Genomic DNA, 26,602 nt, shown 5'->3' with positions numbered 1-26,602 from the left:
TACAGTGAGTGTCTAGACATGCTTGGTGCCAGGGGCATTCCAACAAATTTAATTGTAAAAGTAAAATGTACAAAGAATTCTTAAAAATTAACCCCCTGAAGAAAAAATATGTAACAATAACATATATCATTATCACATATTATATACTATATATTGTTACAATCAGTATTATATGTACATGATATACAATAAGAAAATAAGCCAATTAAAAATCGGGCAAGGCCAGGCACAGTGGCTCATGCCTGTGATCCCAGCACTTTGGGAGGCCAAGGTGGGCAGATCATGAGGTCAGGAGTTTGAGACCAGCCTGGCCAATATGATGAAACTCCCGTCTCTACTAAAAATACAAAAAGTAGCTAGGCATGGTTGTGCGTGCCTGTAGTCCCAGTTACTCAGGAGGTTGAGGCAGGAGAATTGCTTGAACTCGGGAGGCGGAGTTTGCAGTGAGCCGAGATCGCACCACTGGACTCCAACCTGGGCGACAGAGTGAGACTCCGTCTTAAAAAAAAAAAATTGGGCAAAAGATGTGAATGGACAGCTCATCAAAAAAGATAGATGGCAAGCAAGCTTATCAGTAGATACTCAATATAATATGTCATTAGGAATTGTGAATTAAAACCACAATGAGATACAACTACACATCTCTTAGAATGGCTAAAATCCAAAATGCTGATGGCACCAAACATTGGCAAGGATGTAGAACAAACTGTAATTAATTGCTAATGGGAATACAAAATGATACAGTCACTTTGGAAGACAGTCTAGCAGTTTCTTACAAAGCTAAACAAAGGCTTACCACACAATCACAAAATTATACTCCTTGGCAGTTACTCAAATGCATTTAAAACATATACATACAAAAATATGCACAAAAATGTGCATAGAATAATTGCCCAAACTTGGAGGCAACCAAGACAGTCTTCAATAGGTGACTGGATAAGCAAATCGTGGTACATCACACAATGTAATAATATTCAGCAATGAAAAGAAATAAGCTATCAAGCCATTAAAAGACATGGAGGAACCTTAAATGTACATTGTTAAGTTAAGCCAATCTGAAGAGGCTACCTGCTGTATGATTCCAATTGCATGACACTCTGGAAAAGACACAACTATGAAGGCAGCAAAAAAAATCACACACCTGGGTTCATGTTATAGGCAACCCAACAGTGTGTATAAGTTACTATGCTTTTAATGTGTCCCCTGAATTTCATGTATTGGATACTTAATCTTCAGATGCATGTATTAATGGCATTTGGAGATGAAACTTTTAGAAGGTAATTAGGATTAGATAAGGCCATCAAGGCGGAGCCCTAAGATGGACTTGTGAATTTATAAGAAGAGGAATGGGATACAGAGCTGGAATGCTCTTGCCCCCCCTCGAAATGTGATGCCTGGCACCTCCTCAGGACTTTGCAGAGGGTCGCCACCAGCAAGAAGGCCCTCACCAGAGACGGCCCCTTGACCTTGGTCTTCCAGCCTCTAGAAGTATAAGAAATACATTTCTTTTCTTTATAAATTGTCCAGTCTCCGGTATTCAGTTATAGCAACAAAAAACAGGCTAAGCCATGTATTGCTTTAACATAGAAACTTTTCTGTTTCTTTTTTTTCCCCAGTAGTACACGTTGCATGCTAATGCTCATGACTAATATTCAGAATTTAGTTATTTATTAAAATAATACAGATTAGTGGACTAGATAGTAGATATCAAATCAACCTAATTGATAGGTAAGAACTAATGTCACTTCAGTTACGTTACAGAAATTAATTTACAACCTCTTTATGGTTTAATTTTTTAGATTTTTCTACCTAATTCAATCATAATGATATGTCCTGTATGAATGAACATACTTGCACTAAATCTAGCATAAAAATATAGTTCCCTAAGCTGTTTCCTTTCAACTGGATTTTTCTGTAAATTATTCTCAAGTTAACCACTAAGAATCTGTTTAAATTTGGCTCCTTTTGGTCCTGCAGAGGTTAGAAACAATGGTAGTATAGAAAGTATCCAATGGATTAAATTGTAATTCAGTGAATTTCTGAAGTAGTATAATTACTATAAGGCTCAAAAGCCATAAGAAATGAAAACATATTTGCTGGTTTAGGCACGAGATGAAAAATACCATTTCCATTTGTTGTTAACAAGTTTTTTCAGAAATTCCTAACAAAGCTTACGTTGACAGAGTTTGTAGTAATGGAAGTCTTAAGATAGCGAAACTGAAGATAATTTTCACAGTTTGTTTACATTTTCAAAACTGTCACATGCTTGATAGTATTAACCATCAACCAGCATGCACACAACTGTTAAGTCTAAATGTTTGCTGTCCATTCAGTCATACTCGGAGGTTTTTTTCTTAATAGAAAAATATCAGGGAAAATTTCCACCAGTTAATTTATTTGGTCACTTACTGACGCTGTCTTTTTTTTTTTTTTTTTCCTGATGTTGAGATTCTGGAGCTCTTTTAGGGACCTTGTTTTTGTCGCCTAGTTTTCAAAGAATATATGTTTTCCAACAATGTTCACTAGAGAGCCTTGTGCACAAATGTACTTATCTCCAGCTTGGGGAAAGGAGGGTCTGGTTCAAGCCCATAAATGTGTGTGTGCAGGGAAGTCCTCACTTCTGAACCATGAGCAATGACCTAGCCAAGTGATTTTTTAAACCCTATGAAATATATTATATATATATCATCATTGTTGTAATTCCAGACTTCACTTGAGTTGTCTATCTTTCACCTTTCTTTGGCCAGTCTCAATTACTTCCAGAGCATACTTATATATAACAGGACCTTGAATTTATATAATATCTAAGTAATTAAAAACAGCAAATGATATACTGAGAATCTGTGTGCACTTTACCTTTATGAATGGCATTAGTAAATTAATGCAAATATCCTTCAATGCAGTCTAAAGAATTCAGAAAATACTATGTAATAAAAAAATAGTATGCATACCAATTTTTAAGAACATCAAGAAGGAAATTATTACTTTAAAACAGTTATGTGTTTGTTACTACCATATTATTGTGATCAACAGGAAGCCAATGAGGTACTTTTCTCACACTTTTTTTTTCCTTAACATGGCAAAAAAAAAAAAAAAAGTACTATAAACATTGTCACAAAACTTCACTATAGACTAGAATACGCATGTTTCCAGGAAGGACGGTGCCCTGCAGGGCATAAGGCGAAACTTGGGCAAAGTCCTGAGGATTCAAACCAGGAGTGGCCTGTGGAAAAGAACACACAGAGTGAATCCGTATAGCGGGGGAAGAGCCCCTGCTGCTTGTGTGACCGTCAGTGGGGAGAAATGTGTCTGTGCATATATGAAAGGCCACAGTGAGATTTTTTTTTTCCCCCCTGATTTTGAGATTTTGGAGCTTTTTTAGAAACCTTGTTTTTGTAAGCATTACAAAAACTGGATGGCATGCTATGTCTGGCCTTCAAGTTCTTTAGCTATTTTCTTTCCAAACGACTAAAAGGCTGTGATTACAATTACAGTCCACCTAAGTTGGAAATCTTGAATGGCAGTCCTAATAGCTTCTTTTTAAAAATTAAAAAAAATTTTTTTTTTTTTGAGATGGAGTCTCACTCTGTCACCCAGGCTGGAGTGCAGTGGTGCCATCTCAGCTCACTGAAAGCTCCGCCTCCCGGGTTCACGCCAATCTCTTGCCTTAGCCTCCCGAGTAGCTGCGACTATAGGTGCCCGCTACCACGCCCAGCTAATTTTTTATATTTTTAGTAGAGACGGGGTTTCACTGTGTTAGCCAGGATGGTCTTGATTTCCTGACCTCATGATCTGCCTGCCTCGGCCTCCCAAATTAGCTATTTTTACAACTTAAATAACTGAAGATGAAGGCAATTTATTTTTAAATTAACTGCTTTCAGGATAAGATTGGCATTCAACTGTAACTTCGAAATACATGCAGAGTGCAAGCACTGCCATCTCCCTCCACTGCTGTTGCTTAGACAGAGTCATTTCACTGCCCTCCAAGCCACTGTCCTGCCTCCCCTGGTGCATGGTAGTAGGGTTCCAGAAGGCTCTGTGACCATCTAGAGCTGGTAGACAGAGCACAGCTGATAACATGAAGCCTGAGCAGGTACTGCTCACCTGGAATCCCCATGGCTCACAGGACATTGTAGTCTTCTTGGAAATGGACTTGTTCTAGTCCATGGCAGAGTTTGTGTGCACTGTGTGCAGTGGTTTGGAGTAAATGCAGTGACCTGCACACCTTCACGATCCAGCTCCCTGGGGTTCTCGCTCCACAGCTCTCCACTGGTTCTTGAATATGCCTGGAGCTCCCGCCTCAGGGAATACGTACCTTTTGTTCTTCCACAGGGAACACTCCTTCCTCTCTCCCCCTTAGATCACCATGCTGGTCCTTATCTCCCTTAGGTGTTTCCTTAGCTGTAATCTTAACCCTAAGACCATCATGATCTACCCAGTTGGGGATTGCATCCCTTCAAATACTCCCTATCTCCCCTCTCTTTCTATTTTAACAAGTTTAATTAATAGACTTTATTTTTTAGGGCAGTTTTAGATTGTTTAGATTCAAAGCAAATTTGAGCAGAAAGTACAGAATTCTCCCATTACCCTCTCCCTAACCTGCAACCTCCCACACCATCACGTCAGAGGGGCACATTCGTTCCAGTCAGTAAGCCTACATTCACACGTCATTATCAACCAAAGGCCATGGTTTACATTGAATTCACTGTTGGTATCAAACCTTCCATGGGTTTTAACAAACATATAAGGACACACATCCACTATTACTGTATCATACAGAGTCGTTTCACTGCCCTAAAAATCCTGTTCTTCACCTGTTCATAACTCCCTCCATCAGAACCCCTGGGAAACACGGCTTTGTTCCTGTTGCCGTAGTGTTGCCTCTTCCAGAATGTCATGGAATTGGAATCATATAGAATGTAGATCTTTCAGACTGGCATCTTTCACTTAGCAATATTCAGTTAAAGTTCCTTTGTGTGTGTGTGTGTCTTTTTTTTTTTTAGACAGAGTCTCGCTCTGTTGCCCAGGCTGGAGTGCAATAGAGCAAACGTCAGCCTCCCAGGTTCAAAGGATTCTCCTGCCTCAGCCTCTCAAGTAGCTGGGATTACAGGCACCCACCACCATGCCTGGCTAATTTTTTGTATTCTTAGTAGAGACAGGGTTTCACCACATTGGCCAGGCTGGCCTCGACCTCCTGACCTCAGGTAATCAACCTGCCTCAGCCTCCCAAAGTGCTGTGATTATAGGCGTGAGCCACCGCACCTGGCCCCTCTGTGTGTTTTCATTGCCTGATAGCTCATTTCTTTTTAGCACTGAATAAAAATTATCAGGATGTACCAGAGTTTATTTATGTATTCAGCTACTTGGTTGCTTTTGGCCCTTTTGTTTTTGTTGTCTCCATAGTACTTATAACCATCTCACATAGTCATTACTCATTTAATTTTTGTCATAGCATGAACCTTCCTAACTCTACTATAATCTTCATGAAGTTATGGATTTTTCTGCACCTAGAACAGTGCCTGTTAGTGCATAGTAGATGCTCGAGAAGTTTATGTTCAATGAAAGAATAATAGAAAGACATTTCCCAACAGGTACAAAAGGTATGAAATTTATCTCCAGTCAAATGCCATGACACAATTAATACAAAGTCCATTGATAGCTATATGAAGGTCACAGAAAATATCTAGCAAAGGTATAGCTAAAGTGCTTAGCACATTGCCCAGAACAAAGTAAGTATTCTTCAGATATTTGCTTTCTGTGAAAATGTGAGCTCCCTGAGAGACTCTATCTGTCTTATTCACCTGTGTATTCTGGGCACCAGGAACAAAGCCTGGAACATGGTGGATGATCCAATAATATTTTTGGGTGGATAATCAATACATCTCAGTCTAATGGTTTTTAAATTTAATGATTCATTAATTTACCTGTCAGGTCCTTTTAGTGAATCAAAGGGGTGTTTAATCATTATTTATTTTTGAAGTAATGACTTGAACACAACCAAAATTCACCGTGCTGTTTGGTCCATGTTCAACTGTAATTTACTACTGTAATCTGAAAAATAACAATTTCATCTTCTCCATGACTGTTACTAGTATAGTACATTTTTAAAGCAATTAAAAAATCCATTTATGTGTAAATGTTTTGTGAACGTACCACATGCTAGGTGAAAATTCTAGGAGTAAAGAGAAATAGATGAATGTCCTCAATGGCTATGAATTTTGAATGACTGAAGACTTTATAAGATTAAAAATAAAACGAAATAAAATAATCCTCTTCTAGAAGCAGCAGATGTGGAAAATCTCCATAAGGACAAAATCAGATGACAGAGAATTATTTAATAGATGCATCTTCTTGTCCTGAACCAAAAACGTTGAGAACAAGGGAGCCTCTATCTTGTTGAGGCAGTAAGGAAGGATGTATTTTGTGAAGGGAAAATATAACATCTTTATGAATGACTGTAACATATTGTATATGACAGAGGTCTGTAAACTTACCCATCACTGTTAACATCTGATACGACAATGGTATATCCAAAATAAGATGCCATCTGCAAAGGAAAATCAGGAGATGACATTCTGTGTCCAAACAGTCAGTTTTGTAGTCATGTCTCCACTATTCCCGAAAGATTCATCTCATTGTGGTACATTTTTGCATTTAAATTTGTAGACTCCTGGAAGTTGCCAGGGTCCTCTCGCCTCATTTAGTCTAACCCCTGACCCAGTGAATAATTTCCCCGATAATAACCCTGACATCTGCTTGGACACCCTCTGGGGATGTTCAACAATCAGCCCATTTAATTGGTGGACACAGCTATCAGAATGTTCACTGCTAAATCTGGCTCTTCCATAACTTGCAGCACTTAATCCCACCAAGTTCTGCAATCTCAAATCTCACAGAAGGAATCTAATTCCACTTCCATATGATGTTGTATGAAAATATTTTCAGGCCAGGTGCGGCGACTCATGCCTGTAATCCCAGCACTCTGGGAGACCCAGGCAGGAGGGTCACTTGGGTCCAGGGGTTCAAGACCAACCCTGGCACTATGGTGAGACCACATCTCTATAAAAAATAAAACAGAATTAGCAGGGCATGGTGGCATGTGTAGTTCCAGCTAACTGGGAGGCTGAGGTGGGAGGATCTCCTGAGCTTGGGGAGTTCAAGGCTGCAGTGATCTGAGATCACACAACTGCACTCCAGTCTGGGTGACAGAGAGAGACCCTGTCTCAAAATAAAATATTTTCACTTGGCTCACCATCCAACCTCTCTGTGTTAGAGATATGATATGTGGTACCAAAACACAGATGACACTTGTGAATGCACTGACTACAAGAGAAGAGTTAGGTAGGATTTACGCTTCCTGCTTCAGAAGCATAAAATGCTTTCATGTTGGGGGAACCCGCATCTCAGTGTCAGTTTGTATTGTGCTCAGAGTCAACAAAAGCTCCTAAATCCTTACAATGAGTGTACCTAGTATACTGCACTCTCTCCACATTTTTTTAAATTTTTTTTTTTTTGAGACAGAGTCTCGCTCTGTTGCCCAGGCTGGAGTGCAGTGGCGCAATATTGGCTCACTACAACCCCTCCTGGCTTCAGGAAATTCTGTTGCCTTAGCCTCCCAAGTAGCTGGGATTACAGGTACCCACCACCATGCCCAGCTAATTTTTGTATTTTCAGTAGAGATGGGGTTTCACTATGTTGTCCGGGCTGGTCTCAAACTCCTGACCTCAGGTGATCCATCCACTCGGCCTCCAAAGTGCTGGGATTACAGGCATGAGCCACTGCGCCCAGCCTCCCCCCATTTTATCTCTGCAGTTTTTCTTTTTAAACCTGTTTTTGGATTTATAATCTTTTCAGGATTTATACTGTCATCAGATTTGACCCATAGTTTCAGCTTGCCAATTTTGCTTCCATAGTGTGCCATGCATTGTTTGAGGTGACTAACTTCCTATCATGCCCTCATTTAATGAACACGCAATCCCTTAGAAGGCACGTGCCCCAGGAGACAGAGACTTTGGTCTGGTTTGTTTACTGTTCTATCTGAACTTCCCGAGCAGTGTCTGGACCAAAGTAGGTGCCAAGTGCCAAATGCTCTTTGCAGAGAAAATGAATATACGAGTTAACAAGTGGTGTGTAACAACTCAATTCTTGCACCTCTTTTCTCTGTTCCAAACATAGATCATGAAATTCTTACTCTTTATGTGGCGGTGTGTGGCCTTCACTCAGAGGAATTTCATCATTTATGAAATTTCATCATTTATCACCTTCTGAGGTTCAGGATTACCAAACTGGGTAGTATTGAGGAGAAGAAGTTATAGAAAGACTAAATTTAGCAATGTTTAAAAAGTTTCTAATGATAAAAAGTAAACAAATCTGGGCAAAGGAGAAGCATTGCTAGATTCTCATTCACTTATTAATTACCACCACTTAGGAAAAGTTGTTTGAAATAGTTGTTCAATATCTATTCAACTTCCTGCTCATCTCAGTCTTACTTCTCCAAACTTTCCAAAAGAGCATCAGGAGATGTAAAATGCTTTGTTGAAAATGTCAGAGTAATAGACTAAAGCCCCAAATTATACCAAAAAGATGTCAAAATCATATTGTATTTATTTTTAAATCTGCTGATTTCTCTTCTTTCATTTTTTTTTTTTCAACAGAGACAGCGGTCTCACTGTGTTGCCCAGGCTGGTCGTGAACTCCTGGCCTCAGCGATCCTCCTGCCTTGGCCTTCCAAACTGCTGGGATTACAGGTGTGAGCCACATTTCTTTAAATACTGAATTGGTACTTCCATCTAAGGGAAGCCAGTTGTGAACTGAATTTGTCTCTCCAGACAATCGATTTTTCTCTCCTCTTCAAATTAAATTAACGTGGTTAATTTTAAATGTATTACTTCCACAGTTTGTTCATATTTAGTTTAAAATTAAGTGTGTAGTTCTGTTCGTAAATTGTCACGTATTAGTTACAAACACAAGGAGTTCATTTTAGGTTTGTCCTGCATTCAAACATGGAGGCCTGAATCTATATCTTACAGACATAGAGATGCAATCATTTATGATCATTATAAGCACACGTATTCGCATGCATCTCAAATTATAGAAGATTTAATGGCACATGGGAATTTAGTGGCTTTTGTTTAGTCAAAAGACAGGAGAGAGGAAGTGGGATGGAAAGGAATTAACATTTCTTGAAGAGTTATGTGCCAGGGAATCTTCTAAGTAATCTATAATCCTTGATTTATTTCATTCTTAAAAGGAGCTTGGAAGATAAACATTTTATTCTTATTTTGCAAAGCAGCTCAAAGAGGTCAGGTAATTTTCCTGTGATCTCACACGGTTCATGAGTGGTGCAATGGGAACTGGAATTCTGATCTGTCAACTGTAGAAGTTCAGGCCCTTTTTACAGAGACATTCTTCCCATATCTTACATCAAAAGCTTCAGGCATTTATAGACTATTGAAAGATTCATGTTAATACAAAACCACTTCCCGTTGTTCTTAGAAAAAAATTCCTAATCCCAAACACCGCCCGCCTCCCCCACCAGTCTTCTATGAGTAGCCCCCATCCCCTCTGTCCTCAGCTCCTACGTCTCTCTTGCTTACAGAGACTGTGGCCTTCACTCTGCTCTTCACACATGTCTGGCTAGTTCTTGTTTGAAAGCCTTTGTGTTAGCCTTCCCTTGCCCGGAAGGTTCTAGACAAGATGGCATAGTTGGCTCTGTCTTGTCATTCACATTTCAGCCCAGACATTGGCACCTCAGAGGCCTCCCTGATCACCCCATCCAAGGGCTTCCTTGCCACCTCCCTCCCATCTTATATCACTCAGCTTTATTTTCTTTAAATCATGGTTCACAATCTGAAATTATGAACATTTATTTGCTTGTTAATAAACTGTCCCTCTCCATCCCCTGCCACCTCACTGCTGCCTGAGAGCTGGGTGGGATCTGACTGTCTGATGCACACGATTGCATCCTCAGTGCCTAGGACAGTTTCCAGTACATAGTAGCTGCTCATTAAGTATTTGTTGAATGGATGAATAACTGATATCAATATTATAGTCTACTGGTAACCCAGAGTGATTTTATTTATTTGATATTAAAATGTCTCTACCTGTTCGCCAGTGAAATTCTGAATAAACGTCATATCTGTAGAGTTAATGATTGAAACCTGAAATCATAGAAATTAAACAGGTTACACCATTTGACGTAGAATTGGAGCCCTTTTTTAAAACTACAACTTGAATCATTTAAAATTTTTTGGAAAGTGTGATAAATGGTTAGCTAAATGTAAAACAAAAATGAAAGCCCACAGAATGATCTTACCTAAAAAAAAAAAAAACAATTGAAGTTTTTCTTTATGGTTAAGTCTGAGATGCTTTCAGACGAAATGCATGCTTATTAATCTGAGCTGGAGAAATAAAAGTTAAATTCAAGAATATTGAGAGCGATTAACTTGACGATTGGTTGATTTAACCAGGATTTTTGTCTAAATCCATTTCTGTTCTTGTGCTAATATAAATTGATCATTATGGTTCTTTGCAAGAAAAATTAGGTTTTAAAATGCTATCCACAAGGCAAAAATATTCCTTTTAATTCTACTTAGCCAAACATGATGCTTTCTAGATACTTTTGCAAAAGATGAACTTTATTTAAAATATGGTTTTCTTTCAGATCTATTTATTTACTTTTCCTAATTTCATAGTGACGGGTTTGAATAGTATCACCCCAAAATTTCATATCTACCCAGAACATCAGAATAAGACTTTATTTGGAAATAGGGTCTTTGCAGATGAAATTACTTAAGGATCTCAAGATGAAATCATCTTGGTAGGTTCTAAATCTGATGGCTGATGTCCTTATAAAAAGAGGAGAAGACACATGTAGACACAGAGGGTAGAAGGCCACACAAGGATGGAGGCAGAGACTGGTGGGATGTTGCCACAAGCCAAGGAATGTCAGGGACTGTCAGAGGCTGCAAGGGGGCAAGGAGAACCCTCCTATCATAGATGCTCTGGTGAGAATATCGTCCTGCCCACAATTTGATGTCAGACTTCTGGCCTCTAGAACTGTGAGTGAATAAATTTATGTTGGTTAAAGTCAGCCAGTTTGTGATTCTATGTTATAGCCATCGTAGGAAACAAATAATAAATTTACAATTAGTTAAATTTACAATAAAATTAAATAATGCAATTAATTAAAATAACTGAAATAACAATTGCTTTTATTTCTACTGTATGAGACATATTAAGGTGTTGATCATAACCATGGCATCCTCCACAATTATTCTCAGATTATACCCACAGGTAGGACAAGCCTTGTGGGTATGTGACTTGTGCAGTCACACGGGACCCTGTGTGCTTAGATGGGTCCCACACTTGGTTTAATGCTCTGCTGTTGCTGTCCTGAAATTTTTGATAATTTTTGAACAAGGGGCCTGTGTTTTCATTTTGCACTGGGTCCATCAGTTGCCTAGCTAGTCTTGCACATGGATGAGAACACATCTAATCTGGCTTGTTTTCCTTCCTTATTCGTAAGCAAGCAGGATGAATCGGGAGGAGGAACTCCTTAATAAAGGAAGTGTTAAAAGACTTAAAAGTTGCATAAAATGAAACATTTCTTTGCATATACAGATGGTCCTTAAATTATGATGTTTCAACTGACAATGGTTCAAAAGTGATACACATTCTGTAATAATCATACTTTGAATTTTGAGTTTTGATCTTTTCCCAGACTAGCAGTATGCGATATGATACTCTTACTTGAGATATGAACACTTTATTATACAATAGGCTTTTGCCCACGTGTGGGCTAATGTAAGTGTTCTGAGCATGTTTAAGGTAGGTTAGGTAAGCTATGATGTTCGGTGGGTGAGGTGTATTAAATGTGTTTTCAACTTACAGGATTTTCAAATGATGGGTTTATTGGGATGTAATTCCATCAAGGAGCATCTGTGCAAGAAAATATCCTATTCCTATAATGCATTCTCAGTACTCACATATCCAAAATTCTGTGCTCCTCTTGGAACTCCAGCAACCAATTCTGGGGATGAAAATAGTCATTTAGAAGGGGAATTACACACACCCCCACACACACCCCCACACACCATATAATAAATAAGTGGTAAAGACAGTGCTTTTTAAATGAGTGGCTATCAGAACAGAGCAGGGGTCCCCAAGCACCAGGCCATCAACCAGTACCTGTCTGTGGTGCGCTAGGAGCCTGGCCACACACACAGTAGGAGGTGAGCCTCAGGTGAGCCAGAACAAAACTTCGTCTCTATTTACAGCCACTCCCCATTGCTCACATTATAGCCTGAGCCCTGCCTCCTGTCAGATCAGCCGTGGCACTGCATTCTCACAAGAACGCGAACCCTATTGTGAACTGTGCACGTGAGCGATCTAGGTTGCACGCTCCTCTTGAGACTCTAACTAATGCCTGATGATCTGAGGTGAAACAGTTTCACCCCAAAACCATCCCTCACCCCCCACATCTGTGGAAAAATAGTCTTCCATGAAACCGGTCCCTGGTACCAAAAAGGTTGCGGATTGCTGATGTAGAGGGTTGGAAATTTGAAGCCAGGGCTTTGCGTTTACTTTTGTTTCTTCTCCAGATAATAGAAAACAGAAAAACAGAGGTCGTACCCCTTTGTCATACTTTGACATTTATGTCTTCATTGGGAGTCTCTCTGCACTTCGGTGTCTAGATCATGAACCTGGCTTCTTGGGTCTGCATGCGATTTATAAGTTAGACCTCTTACTGTGATTCTTCCAGCTTTTACTATAGTGACATCTTTTGTACTAGTATAAAAATTACAGTTCTGGTTCCATCTCAGAGTCAAGGGAGGGAATGGGATCAGGTGCGAAGCAGAGAGGGGAGCCTTGGACAGGAACGTGGTTGATTCATCTACAGCAGCAGGAGAGCAGGGGGAGCACGCTCTTGAATCATAAAACAGGGTTCAGGAAAACTAAGCAATCTGGATAGACTGCCAGGAAAGTTGACGGAACTGGTAGTACCCTGTCCAGTTTTCAATAATCTTTATTTGGTATAAATTAAGTTCTCCTGACACTAAATGCAAACCACAATCAGATATAATAGGGCTGACTGATTTCAGAGTCAGGCCTGTGGGTGAGGACAGATTCTAGAGGATTGGGCCATTTGAGAAACATGGCAACCACGACTTCTCCCATCCCACAAACATCGGGAATTTTGTTTTTAAAATATCAGTCTTCCCACCCAGTAACGGTGAAGTCTGCAATCTCATACGACCACAACTCTAAGGAGTTATTAAATGTAATATTGAGTAAAGATGCTCCTAATTTTTTAATAAATGATCGGGACAGCTTAATTGCTTGGGGCCTAAGGCAAGTCTGAAATGTCACTCAACTACAAAAACTATTCAGTTGGAAGGAAAAATAGGAGACTTTTCTTTTTCAGTAATTCAAGGTGAAATCTTCAGAAGGACCTTTTTATTTATTATTATTGTTATTATTATTTTTAAAACAGGGTCTCACTCTGTTGCTCAGCCTGGAGTGTAGTGGCATAATCATCATGGCTCACTGCAGCCTCAACCTCCTGGGCTCAAGCCATCCTCCTCCCTCAGCTTCCTGAATAGCTGGGACCACAGATGCATGCCACCATGCCTGGATAATTTTTGTATGTTTTGTAGAGACGTGGTCTCACTATGGTGCCCAGGCTGGTGTCAAACTCCTGGGCTCAAGCCATCCACCTGCTTTGGCCTCCTCGAGTGTTGGGATTATAGGCCTGAGCCACTGTACATGGCCAGAAAATTTTTAATAATCAATATAATCAGGAAAAATTTAGATCCTTGGCCTGGGAACACATGACTTGAGTAGCATACTGACTAGTGAGAAGCAAAACTATTTCCTTCATTTGCAGCTTAGAAAGGTTCTATCACTGTTGAACTCATAGTTGGTGAGTAGTACAAGTCGAAAATTGACAGCAAAGTCAACATTCTTTCCAACACGTCAAATTACATTCCTGGACTTGGTTAGGGACAGACTACTTTCTTGGGTTTTAGCTCACTACATCTCACTCTAAAGTGATAACAAAGGCTCTTAACCTTTTTTGAGTCATGAACATGTATGAAAATTGGAAGAAAGCTATGGATCCTCTCACCAGAAAAATTATACACAATCAAATCTTGCATGTAATTTTTAGGGGTTCCGATCCAGTGAAGCCCATCCATGTCCCACCCAGCAGTGGGAGGATCCATGTTAAGAACCCATCATCTTGAGGACATTGAAGTGCTCACTGTTTTTTTTAAATAGAATTCTTATTCCCTGTTGTCTAATTAAGTAAATCTTGAACATGCACAGTCCTGGATTCGTAGTGATCTGGTGAGCTGATTGCGATGTTCCTCGATAGTGCTTTTATTTTAGATATCCTCAAAACACTTTTTCAGACATTTTATTTTAGATATTTTATTTTAAATAGTTTAGATATCCTCAAAACACTTTTTATTTTATTTTAGATATCCTCAAAATCAAAATATCCTTTTAGATATCCTCAAAACACTTAAAACCCAATCAATTTCTGAGATCTAATGGAAAATCACTACTGTTTTCTACCATCTTTCCCTACAATGTACTCTTGTGCATCATTATTTATTTTATTGGGTCAAAACTGAATGCTATTCTGGAGAGCTTTCCAACGAGACTCTTTTTTTTTTTTTAGACGAGGTCTCAATCTGTCACCCAAGGCTGGAGTGCGGTGGTGCAATCATGACTTACTTCAACCTTGACCTCACAGGGTCAAGTGATCCTCCTGCCTCAGCCTCCCAGCCTCCTAAGCTGGGATTACAGGTACATGCCACCATGCCCAGCTAATTTTTGTATTTTTGAGAGGAGGTCTCACTATGTTGCCCAGGCTAGTATAGAACTCCTGAGCTCAAGCAATTCTCCCACCTTGGCCTCCCAAAGTGCTGGAATGACAGGCATGTGAGCCACCACACCAAGTCCAACAATACTCCTAATGCCATATTACAAAAATAATAATTTGGCATGTTTTACAGTTTCCTTTGTAAAATTTTCAGTGATTTTTAGATTTGACCTGTTCTCAAGGCACTAGTTACTCAATACTATCTTTGATGGTTCCTAATTCAATGGTTCTTGTGACAGCCAACACCGCTTTTTAGATATCAGGCCTTGCACTGTTTTATGGATACACAGAGTTAACTCATTTAATTCTCACAAGAATCCTATGAGGTAGACAATACTATTAGCATCATCATCCTTATTTTAGGAATGAAAAAAGTTGGAGGCACTAAGATGCTCAGTAACTTCTCCCAGGTCACAGAGATAGTAAATAGCGAGGTCAGGGTTTAAACTCAAGAGGTCTGGCTCCAGAGTCCAGGCTCTTAAGCATTACAATATACTGCCTTTTAATACCTTGAAGAAGACATAATGAAAGGACAAGTCCTTTATGAATTAGTTTTTACCTAAAAGAAAAATGTTCTTTCAAAGGAAAAAATAAAAACCTGATTATCTTCAACCCGAACTGCAAAACTTCGTTTATGATTTTCTGCTTTGTATACCTAAACACAAAACTATGAAAGGATCTGTGATGATTCCTAGAGGTGACCGTATTTCATTTACTCTTAATTATTTGTGAATTAAACCACTTGCGTTAGTGAAATGCAGTCAGTGTTCACATGAAACAAGATGGAAAATGGTAAATACCGATTGATGATTGACTCATTCAATAAATATTACCAGTTAAGTAAAAGTTCTGATTTATTGCCTTGCATCTAAGTATTTCTCATGCATTCACTCATGCAATCTTCAGAACATTATTTTGAGTTAGTTAGCATTAGTGTTATTTAAAGATGAGCAAATAAGAACCAGAGAGGTTGTCATATCCTAAAGAATAGAGAGTCTGTGAAGTCAGAACTTGAACCTATATGGATCTTGACTCCAAAGATTCTACTTATTTCTGTCAGGCTGTTTCCCATATGAGTCTATTATGAGCAACACATGGTCTAGTCTTTGTAAAGGAGATAAATAAGAACAATACATAACAATACATAGATTTGCCTTCAAGGAGGTAGACATGAAGAGAAGTGATAGATATGATACCATTTTTCCTTACTCTCATCTCAATCAAATCTACATAGGCAGCCAGTGTGATTTGTTCTCTTTTTTCTTTTAGATTGCATGCATAATTGGATTATATTTACTCCTCAGCTGAAATCTTTCATGTCTTCTCCCCTGCATGTTGAATAGATCCCAGAATCGTTTCCATGACCTGTAAAACTGGACATAATCTGAGCCCAGATCTTTCTTGAAGCCAATCTCGTTTCACTATTAAAGTCTGACAGTCAAACTGAGGTCCTTGAACACCCCCATTTTCTATACACCTTAGAATATAGAAATTGGCCTATGTCTGGCTGAACCCCCAACCCCCCATCATCCAAGGCTCTATTCAAATGTTTTCTTAACACCAAAGCTTTCCTTACTCTATGTTTAGAATTTTATCCTAGCACTTATCATAATTTAATTAGGTATTCTGTGTTAATTATTTCATGTCCATCAGCCCTGGTAGACAACAGTCACAGCAAAGTAGAGAAGGCAGGACAGAAGGGATATATAGGAGATAGGGATTCGTTTGTTTTGTTATTCGGGGTTTGGGTATGTTCAAAGGGGAAAAAGGAAGTAAGGTTGGGGTGTTGGATTGGAGTTGGCTGGGGAGAGTAATTTTGGACATGTCCGATATGAGAGGCACTAGAAATGAAAGTTAAAAAGGGATCTTAATTTCACAAATTTGATCTGTCACTAACAGCATGGCTTTTAGTCATCTATATTATTCATTCATAATGTGGGACTATGGCCCTAATATTTTATTGCTTAACTAGATTTTATACAGTTGATATTCTTATGAAATTATTTGAAACTTAAAATGCTGTACCAAAGTATTTTTTCTACAAAATATTATAGGCACTCTGGGATTCCATTAATATACTTTTTGTATGGCAAATAAAATCACATTGATAGAAAAACTTTTTGTCATTTTACCATTTCCCCATGCTTTATAAGTGATTTAAACTCAACAGTGTCTCTTACCTTGCTGAGAATCCCCCGTAAACTCCCCAGCAGCAACTGAGTATCCTGTTGTAAAGAAAAGAAACAAACTCATCACACTTAATGACTTAACCAAATTAGTTACATCTAGAAAAAGGTGAAAGGGCTACCGTGGTACTGCTTTATTTAGAAATCTCTACAAATATTATAAAGATTAAAGATTCTATAAAGGAAAAATTAATCACACCGAAAGGAACACTTTTATACTAAATCCTGAATGCATAATAGATTATCTACTACTTAAGTAGTAGCATAGCAAAAAAAAAAAAAAAAAAAGAGAGAGAGAGAGATTCTGAGGTCAATTTTTAAAAGCATGGACACTTCATAATCCACCTTGAGTGTAAATAGTGGCTGTTGCATTTTAAGAGCTGCTGATTGAAAGTAATCAGACAGAATACTCTGAAAGATTTCCTTTGGGCTCAGGTTTTGCTATTTCTGGTCACCAGCAAGACCTACTTCCTAATACCTCTCATGATGACCACAATTTCATTTAGCTCTAAAGTGAGGTGCTGGCTACATTGACAAAACATAGCTACATTTCTTTTTCAAATTCATCAAGCAATCAAAAGGCCACTAGGATACCAAAGGTGGGAAACAGTAGTGGTAAAATGACATTGTGTGGTTTGTACATAATACAATTCGAGAATATTTCAGCAACTCAAACTTCTCTTGTGCGGCTCTGTTAACTAGAGAAGGCTGCTGTCATGCTGTCCCTGTCACACCAGTAGCAGCCCTGCTAATACGTAGTGTCTACTACTGGTGAAATAGTTCACGTGGAAGAGGCTGCTATGCAGCCAAGAAAATAGCTGCTCAAATTATGTACTACACATTGTGGCTGGAAAAAATAGCAGTATTAAAAAGAAAAGAAAAATCGAGTGTACTCTAATAAAAGAACACTTGTATAAGATGCCAAATAACATCGGATAAGTCAGGGATAAAACTTGTATCTGCATTTACTATGCTTGTCTTTTGAAAAACCACAAATGTCTTGGGCAATGGGCCTTACCAAGGTAACTGTCATCATAGGAAGCTGGAGCCACTTCTGTCTGCTTTTCTCCTGCCAGTTTTCTGAGGATATCCTTGAATGAGTAATTTGCAATGATATCTGCAACACTGGCAGTGATCACTTGCCCTGTGTTTAAACAAATTAATACGTTAACTGAATGAATGCAAGAGGCAGGCCCTCCCTGGGCAAACACACATTCCCTTGAAAGCTATGGTGGAATTGCTTGCTTTTTTGATGATGAATTTTCCTGCCTGCCACTCGAACTCCAAGGCAGAGTTAGTTGCAGCTGGGTAGAACTTTCCATTCTGACCGAAGACCCGAGATGAACTACAATAAAATTTTGTTGGTCTTCCTGCTGCTTTCAACATACACATTCTACCTCCAAATAATAAAAATATCTAAGAGTGGAGGCCAAATTTGCAGGCCAAATTTATGTGATGTAATTTTTAATTTATTTATTTATTTTTATTTTTTTTTTTAGCGGGGAGACAGAGTCTCGCCCTGTCGCCTGGGCTGGAGTGCAGTGACATGATCTCAGCTCACTGCAACCTCCACCTCCCGGGTTCAAGTGATTATCCTGCCTCAGCCTCCTGAGTAGCTGGGACTATAGGCACCTGCCCCCAAGCACGGCTAATTTTTTGTGTTTATAGTAGAGACGGGGTTTCACTATGTTGGTAAGGCTGGTCTCAAACTCCTGACTTCGTGATCTGCCCGCCTCAGCCTCACAAAGTGCTGGGATTACAGGTGTAAGCCACGGTGCCCAGCCATGATGTAATTTTTATTCTGGAATATTTCAGCTGGAAGGAAGGTTTGAGATCATTTAGTCAAATATAGCTTCTTCTAGGTGGAGAAACTGAGGCCCAAAGAGCTAGAGTGCATTCTCTAAGGTCATATGGTTTTGCTAGTAGGATATCAGGCATTTTAACCAACATTTCCTTTGGCATTCTAATAAAACTTTTGGTATTCTTGCAAAGTATAGATATTGTGTTCAATCTAAATCAGGTATCCGATTAATAGATGATAAAATATATCAGCTAAGTTAAACGAAGGAATTACAAAATCTTTGAGCCATTTGCTTTTCTTGCTAAAATAGAGAGAGAGCATAAAATTACAACAATGGGAAGCAGCTAGGTCCAATGAGATCCAAAATTCAGCAAAAGAGAAATCCATGGGCACCAACATTGATATGATAAGAACTTTGGCTAATCTCTCTCAAAAGTCACTCTCAGAAGTCTTGAAATATGGCATTGGGGTAGACAAGTATCTGAAAGACAGCCAGAAATTTCCGCTGCAATTTCTATGCATTCCCATGTTTACCATGGACATCTAAGGCAAAAGTGTGAGATCATGTTCTTTGGGAGAAAGCTGAAGAAATGCTTTCAAAAGACTACTATTTAACATCAATTTGAAAGCCAAATTAGTCTTTGGGATTTCACACATAATTCCCACAGTCTTTCTGTTGGAGGTCCACAAAAGAATAAAACTGTCAAACCAGATCATAAATATTGCCAAGTGACTGGGACTGACATGACTATTCTGCTATTAAGACAATGGTATTTACACATGAGTTTCTGAACACTGTAGAATTTGCCAATTGTCTCTGGGTTAGAGCTAAAGATTCTCTTTCCTCCATCCCACATACACACTGTCTTTGCTGTTTCCTTTAATTGTGTCTATAAACATTATCATCTTAAACCTGAATAAAATTTTAAATTCTATGTCTCAAACATGTGTTTCTATATGCAATTGCTATGGCAAATTTTTAACAAATCATTTGTCTCAGACATTTTTTCAGTTTAAGCAAAAGAATAGATTATGTGAAATAAACCAAGTGAATTAGAAAACCTTCCATAAAAGTAATTTTCATTTTGTAGCCATCTGTTGTGCAAAATATATAGTTTTACAGTTTGCAAAGTAATTTTTAAATACCAAAATGTTAATTGTTTGATGTTTATAATTGTATATGCATGAGTTGAGCTTAACATTAAGTTTATATACAATTTTATCATAAATCGGCTGGGCGCGGTAGCTCACACCTGTAATCCCAGAACTTTGGGAGGCCGAGGTGGGCAGATCATGAGGTCGGGAGTTTGAGACCAGCCTGACCAACATGGTGAACCCCTGTCTCTACTAAAAATACAAAAATTAGCCAGGTGTGGCATGCACCTGTAGTCCCAGCTACTCAGGAGGCTGAGGCAGGAGAATCACTTAAACCTGGGAGGCAGAGGTTGCAGTGAGCCAAGATTGCACCACTGCACTCCAACCTGGGTGACAAAGTGAGACTCATCACCAAAAAAAAAAAAAAAAAAAAAAAAAAAAAAAAAATTATCATAAATCTATCTCTCCTGGATCTTTCTCAATGACTTTTAAACATGATCAAGTTTCTTCCATTAAAAAAATTCCTCCCTCAACTATGAATCTCAGATTCTACTCTATCCTAAACTTTACAGCCCAAATTACAGAATCTTCTTGGTATTCTCTCTTTAGGCCTCCCATCTATACCCATGGCCTCAGTTAAAATCAGTATAGCAAGTGATGAAAATTTATATTTCACTTTAGATGTCTTCTGAGCTTAAGCCCTAAATACTTATGTGAAACCCTTTAGGTATTGCAAACATTTTCATACCCAACAGAACAAAAAGTAAACTCATCTTCTTCCCTCTCCAGCCCGCTCCAAACCTTTCTTCTTCCAGTGTTCTCTGTCTCAGTGAACGGCACCCCCCTACAGCCATTCAGTAGCAGGCGTCAGAAACATTCCCTCACCACCTCTCTTCCCTTACTGCTGTATATCCAACCCATCATTTAGGCTGCTTCTTTTGCCTCCAAACTGTTTCTCAAATTTCTCTTCTTTTTCAATCTGTACCATCATCGCTCTAAGAAACAAACATCTTTACCTGAAACTTATACAGCTTGTTTACCTGATAAACTTAAAAGTAGTTTATATCCTTGTAACTACTTTGCTGATAGTTCACCTTGGCCAACTTTCAATCTATTTTCTGTAACGCAGCCAGAATGATCTTTTCAAAACATAAATTCAATTGTAGCACTCCATGCTTAAACTCATTTCATAGTTTGTCACTATACTCAGGACAAACAACACCTTCTTACTCTAGCCTAAGCCATCTATTTAAACTCTTAAAATCTCCCAGTGGTTTACCATAGTTTGTAGAATGAAGACAAAATAGCTTAGCATGGACTGCAAGCCTGCAATGTGAAACCTGAATAAAATTTTAAATTTCTATGTCTCAGACAAAATGCTTCTATGTGCCATTGCTATGGAAAATTTTCAGCAAATCCTTTGTATCCAATGTTTTTTCAACTTAAAGAATGGATGATGTGAAATTAACATCTATTAACATTGTTATGTTAATTTCACATCATCCATTCTTTTGTGAAATTAGGGACTCCATACCACCCAAGCACTTCTTCCCTCACTCTCTTAACTCTGGTCACCTTGACTTTCCTCTATTCTCACCTGCAGTGCCCTCCTGCCTCCCACAGAACATCTGCACATGGTCCCTCCTCTCTTCACCTAGGTAACTCCTACGTAAGGTCCAGATCTCAGTTCAGGGTTGCTTGCTTTCCAAGTTGGTTAACCTTTGCGCTGCCGCTGGCCTATGCAGCACCTTAGCAAGAATTAGAAGATGTCATTTCCTCTGGGCAGATGCTGTCTGCACCTGGGTTCATGGCTCTGTAAGCGGAGCACAGGTTGTATTCCAGCTCCCTGTCAGCCAGTGGTCAGAGGACAAAACACACCTATCCACAGCCACCCTGGAGAAGCCTCCTAATTTCTCCCGGCCCCATCGCCAAATGCCTTTGCTTTGGAGTGTGTATCACAGTTGGGGGTTCTCGGGTACCCCTGTGAGTGTTTGACTAATGCCTGTTATTCTCTAGATATTAACCTCCATGACAGTAAGAACAATGTGTTTTTACTCATTAATGTATCCCCAGCATCTACCACAGAGCTTGGCAGAGCCTCAACACATTCTTGATGGAGAAATGAATTGTTAAGTTGCAAGAGTATTTTAAAATATCATTTACATTACAGAGTACAGGCTGGGCACAGTGGTTTATGCCTGTAATCCTAGCACTTTGGGAGGCCAAGGCGGGTGGATCACCTGAGGTCAAGAGTTTGAGACCAGCCTGACCAACATGGTGAAACCCCATCTCTACTAAAAATTCAAAAATTAGCTGGGCATGGTGGCGTGCACCTGTATTTCCAGCTACTCAGGAGGCTGAGGCAGGAGAATTGCCTGAACCTGGTAGGTGGAGGTTGCAGTGAGTCAAGATCATGCTGTTGCACTCCATCCTGGGCAACAAGAGCAAAACTCTGTCTCAGAAAAAACAAAAACAAAACAAATGAGAGTACAAATCGAAATGATGCTTTTGTTCTTTCTCATACATGGAAGCTATAAAAGTTGATTTCATTGAAGTAGAGTATGGAAAAGTGGTTCCTAGAGGAAAGGATGGATAGAGATTCAGGTATAGCCAGAGATGGGTTAAAGGACACAAAAGTACAGCCTGATAGGGGGAATAAGTTCTAATGTTCTATAGCATTAAGGTGACTACAGTTAACAACAATTTATTGCATATTTTCAAATAGCTAGAAGAGATTTAAAATGTTCCTAACACAAATGATCAATGTTTGAGGTGATGGTTATTCTAATTACCCTGATTTGATCATTACACATCATATACATGTGTGAAAATATCACATGTTCCCCATAAACATGTACAATTGTCAATTAAAATAAAATATTAAAAGCAAAAACAACAAATAATACTTCATTTGAGAAACTATGAGTAAGGATATAAAATTAAGGTAACAGAAAGTAAACATTTAACATTACTTCTGGGTCTATCCTTCTGTTAGTAACAGTAAATGTGCTTTTCTGCTCTGCCAACAGAACATACCTTGCCAGTAGAAACTCCCAGGTCCTCCCACAATAAGGTCTCCATTCTACAAAACAGAAACAGCAACAGCAACCATAATCAGAAAGGAAACACTGAACATTTTTAAAGGGCGATAAATCATTGTTAATAAGCATTGCTCTAACAATTTGTTACACATAAAAAGCAATTTTTAAAAGAGACCCTTCTATCTGGGGCCTGCAGTTCATTTTCCTTCCTCTTTTGTTTTCAATTATTTAGTGTATTATCACATTAAATAATTTTAATTTCACTCAATTAAGTAAGTTGAACTCTCTCCCTTGAGAGAGATAAATTCTGTTTTTTGATTGCCTCTGATAAGCAAAATATCAACATATTTAATGCTGTGCAGTCCTGCAGACATGGTCTTTTGAGGCTCAGTGATAAAAAAAAATTCTGTTCCAATTTATTTCAAGGCCATAGTAATGCCTATTGTTTTCCATACATCCTCAATGCCACCTCCTTCTCAGAAGAAAGAGCAAACACTCCAGACTAACACATATAAACATTTTCTCATGAATGTACATCCTCACTTTTCATTTTTCATATTTTTAACTCTCAGTGGAAAATATCAAAACAAAAAAGTAATGATAAAAAGTACAATAAAAGACAGTAAACAGTTTATACATTGATGAAATTTTTCTATACTATTTTCAAAACCACAGAATCTTTTCCCTCTACATTCTTACTGAACATCTCTTTTTAATTTTGTGAAGGATATATGAATTTTAATATTAATATTAAATGTAGCTGGTCAATTGCAGTTAACAAAACAATGAATAGATTCCTGTGATCTTTTTAAGAAACATTTCTTTACTGAGTTTTTTAGATTTTCATTTAAAAAATTATTGCCACAAAGGGTAAGAAGAAAGGCTGTTGCTTTCCATTGTGTCTATTTCTCTACTGTTTAATAGGTTGCTATGTGCATAAGTTATTTACACAAAAATAAAAAGTGAACAGAAAATATTTTTAGAAAGAATTTGCCTAAACAGGCTAGGTATGTTCCTTAAGATTCTTTGTTTCTTTGGTGGTGGTGGTGGTTTTGGGGTGTGGGAGTGAGAGGCAGAGGGTAAAAAAAAAGCAATCAGATGAAATATTAGAAGGTGCAAGACCAAAATAATTCACCTTATAAAAATCCAGACTAAATCCTGCTTGGCAGTAACCCTGCCCTTCCGGATCAGCATTGCCTAGAATGATCAAAATACATAAATGTTATAACGTCATCATTCCTGAAATATTTTTAAACAACCAATTCAGGATATTATGTCATTTCCTCTAGAACCTTCTAAATTAAAAATGATCAATATGTGTTTTATGTTTATTTTTTAAATGTATTCCAAGTAATTTATTAAACAAATTTCCATCTATTTTCTTACCCCAAATATCATTGTGATTCTCTAGCAAGATCAACAGGAATAACATTCCTTTTGGCTACTATATTGGGTTTTATGACTCATGTTCATTGGAAGAAATAAAATCTCTATCTTTGACTATATTCCAAATTTCCCATGAGGCAATAACGTGTCTCTCTTTTGCCTCCTCGTGCTGAGTGAAGGCAGGTCTGTCATTCCCAACAGGTGACACCTTGAGGAAGAAGGAGCAGTGCAAGATGACCTTTGTGGATGTCATCTTCTGGGCCACCAATAAGCGTTTCCATTATTATGCTCTTTAATAGGAACTTAATTTTAAATTATCCTATTATGGCCAGGCGCGGTGGCTCACACCTGTAATCCCAGCACTTTGGGAGGCCAAGGCAGGCAGATCATGAGGTCAAGAGATCGAGATCATCCTGGTCAACATGGTGAAATCCTGTCTCCACTAAAAATATAAAAATTAGCTGGGCATGGTGGCGCGTGTCTGCATTCCCAGCTACTTGGGAGACTGAGGCAGGAGAATCGCTTGAACCCGGGAGGCGGAGGTTGCAGTGAGCAGAGATCATGTCACTGCACTCCAGCCTGGGTGACAGAGCAAGACTCCATCTCAAACAAACAAAAATAATAATAAAATAAATCATCCTGTTATAATAAGCTAGGTAAATTGGGAAATTGCATTTCTGGTCACAGTCTCCCTGGACATTGCAACGCTAGTGTTCACAAAAGACCAAATTCTAGTAGTGGCTTATCTTGCTTTCCATGCAATATGACTCACTAACTCATTGTCCAATAGGATCTCATGGTACAGTTGTAAAGTATAGGCAGGCCAACACCATGATTTCAAGGCTATTATCAAAAGTCTGTAGGGCATTAGGACCAGGAATTTACTACTTGTAACTTGTACTTTAAAAGAGCTTCTACAACTTCTAACATGCCTAAAATAGCCAAAATGTAGTGAATTAAGCAGAGGGAATTTCAATCCTGCATAGTTAGATTTGAACATGTAAATAATGACTCCTTTCTTATCAAGGATATTCCTCAATGGAAACTGAAATAAGAGGATGGGAAAGGAAACACACGTCATCACAAGAAGTACTGATGACTGGGCACGTGCCTGTTCAGAAGCTTTTTGAGATGGACCTGGCCTTTCCAGCTTCCCTTAGAATGTCTCCTGGTTTTTTCTTTCCTTTGGTCATTACTTAGCTAATTTTAGCACTGTCATCATCAATTTTTTACAGATGCTCCCTTTATTTTTAAAAATACTTTTTGACCTCACGCACTGTATTTTAACAAAATTTGTTCCTTATTTCACAACTATATTTCATGATTTATGGTCATGAATCCTATAAAGTTCCCTAAAAGCTCATCTCAATAATCTGGAATGTCTGAGTAGCAATTTTCTAGAAGCTCATAAGTGTAAATATTTATATGCATCCAGAAATATATATGAATGCATGAGATATTACTCTGAACATATATGTATTCATACACATGTTCTTACATGTATTTTTCCATCCACAAGCCTTTAAAAATCCCTTTTAAATTCAACCCTGACTTTTTATTTTTAAGATTGTAAATTATTCAGAAGGGAAGAAACACAACCATTCTTTGAAAGTACTGCTTTAAAACAGCAGGCTGAAAAAAATTAAGAGAAAACATTCATTTTTTACAAAATACACTGAGAAAATAATGAGCTCCAAATGTTTATTGTAAGTGGTAATTATAATAGGGCATGAGGTTCTTTCCATGACAAAGTCTTTTTTTTTTTCCTTGTTGAATCATAATTTATGAGAGTTGAAGGAATCTTTCTTCCTGGGACTTCAGAGCATCTGTGAACTTGATAATTACATCCTAGAGTGAACTCAGGAATCCAAGGAAGCCTGTGGATAATTTGCTACTATTTGTTGACTTCTTATCCAACAAATGGAAGGGTGTGTGTGAACCATCTCCACCTGAATGATGAATGACCATAAGAGCCATAGGCAGGTGATCAATATGAATGAGCAGGTAATGGCTGACAATATCAGCAGAGTGGGTTTGTGGTGTAAAATTAACATGAGGTGCTTCTTTAAATTTTCTTTTGAAAATAATACTACTGATGTTTCCTGTTCTGGGATACTGACCATCCACATGCTCAGGAAGAAGCTGGCTTTGTGTTAATGATCTGTGAACTTCTTGGCCATGACGGAAAGTCTGCTTCTTAGAT

The 26,602-nt window shown here is 38.4% G+C and overlaps 1 protein-coding gene across 2 annotated transcripts in view; it reads right to left on the bottom strand.

Moving 5' to 3' along the window:
* LOC105488206 (integrin subunit alpha 8) overlaps positions 1-26,602 on the bottom strand; it is a 193,407-nt gene that overhangs the window by 126,617 nt on the left and 40,188 nt on the right. For both annotated transcript variants that reach the window (XR_011608242.1, XM_011752068.3), the window contains exons 5-11: positions 24,149-24,210; positions 23,009-23,054; positions 18,095-18,220; positions 17,071-17,115; positions 11,988-12,031; positions 10,104-10,160; positions 6,495-6,547 (exon numbers count right to left, since the gene is read on the bottom strand). Coding sequence is in view for 1 of the 2 variants with exons in the window: in XM_011752068.3 (XP_011750370.1) it covers positions 6,495-6,547; positions 10,104-10,160; positions 11,988-12,031; positions 17,071-17,115; positions 18,095-18,220; positions 23,009-23,054; positions 24,149-24,210 (433 nt within the window). In the remaining variant the exon portion in view is untranslated. The remainder of the gene's footprint in view (positions 1-6,494; positions 6,548-10,103; positions 10,161-11,987; positions 12,032-17,070; positions 17,116-18,094; positions 18,221-23,008; positions 23,055-24,148; positions 24,211-26,602) is intronic.

The sequence above is a fragment of the Macaca nemestrina genome, chromosome 9, assembly GCF_043159975.1.
Source record: "Macaca nemestrina isolate mMacNem1 chromosome 9, mMacNem.hap1, whole genome shotgun sequence".
NCBI classification, from domain to species: Eukaryota; Metazoa; Chordata; class Mammalia; order Primates; family Cercopithecidae; genus Macaca; species Macaca nemestrina.
Note: the sequence above shows the minus strand (reverse complement) of the source record. Positions and strands in the feature narration are given on the sequence as shown.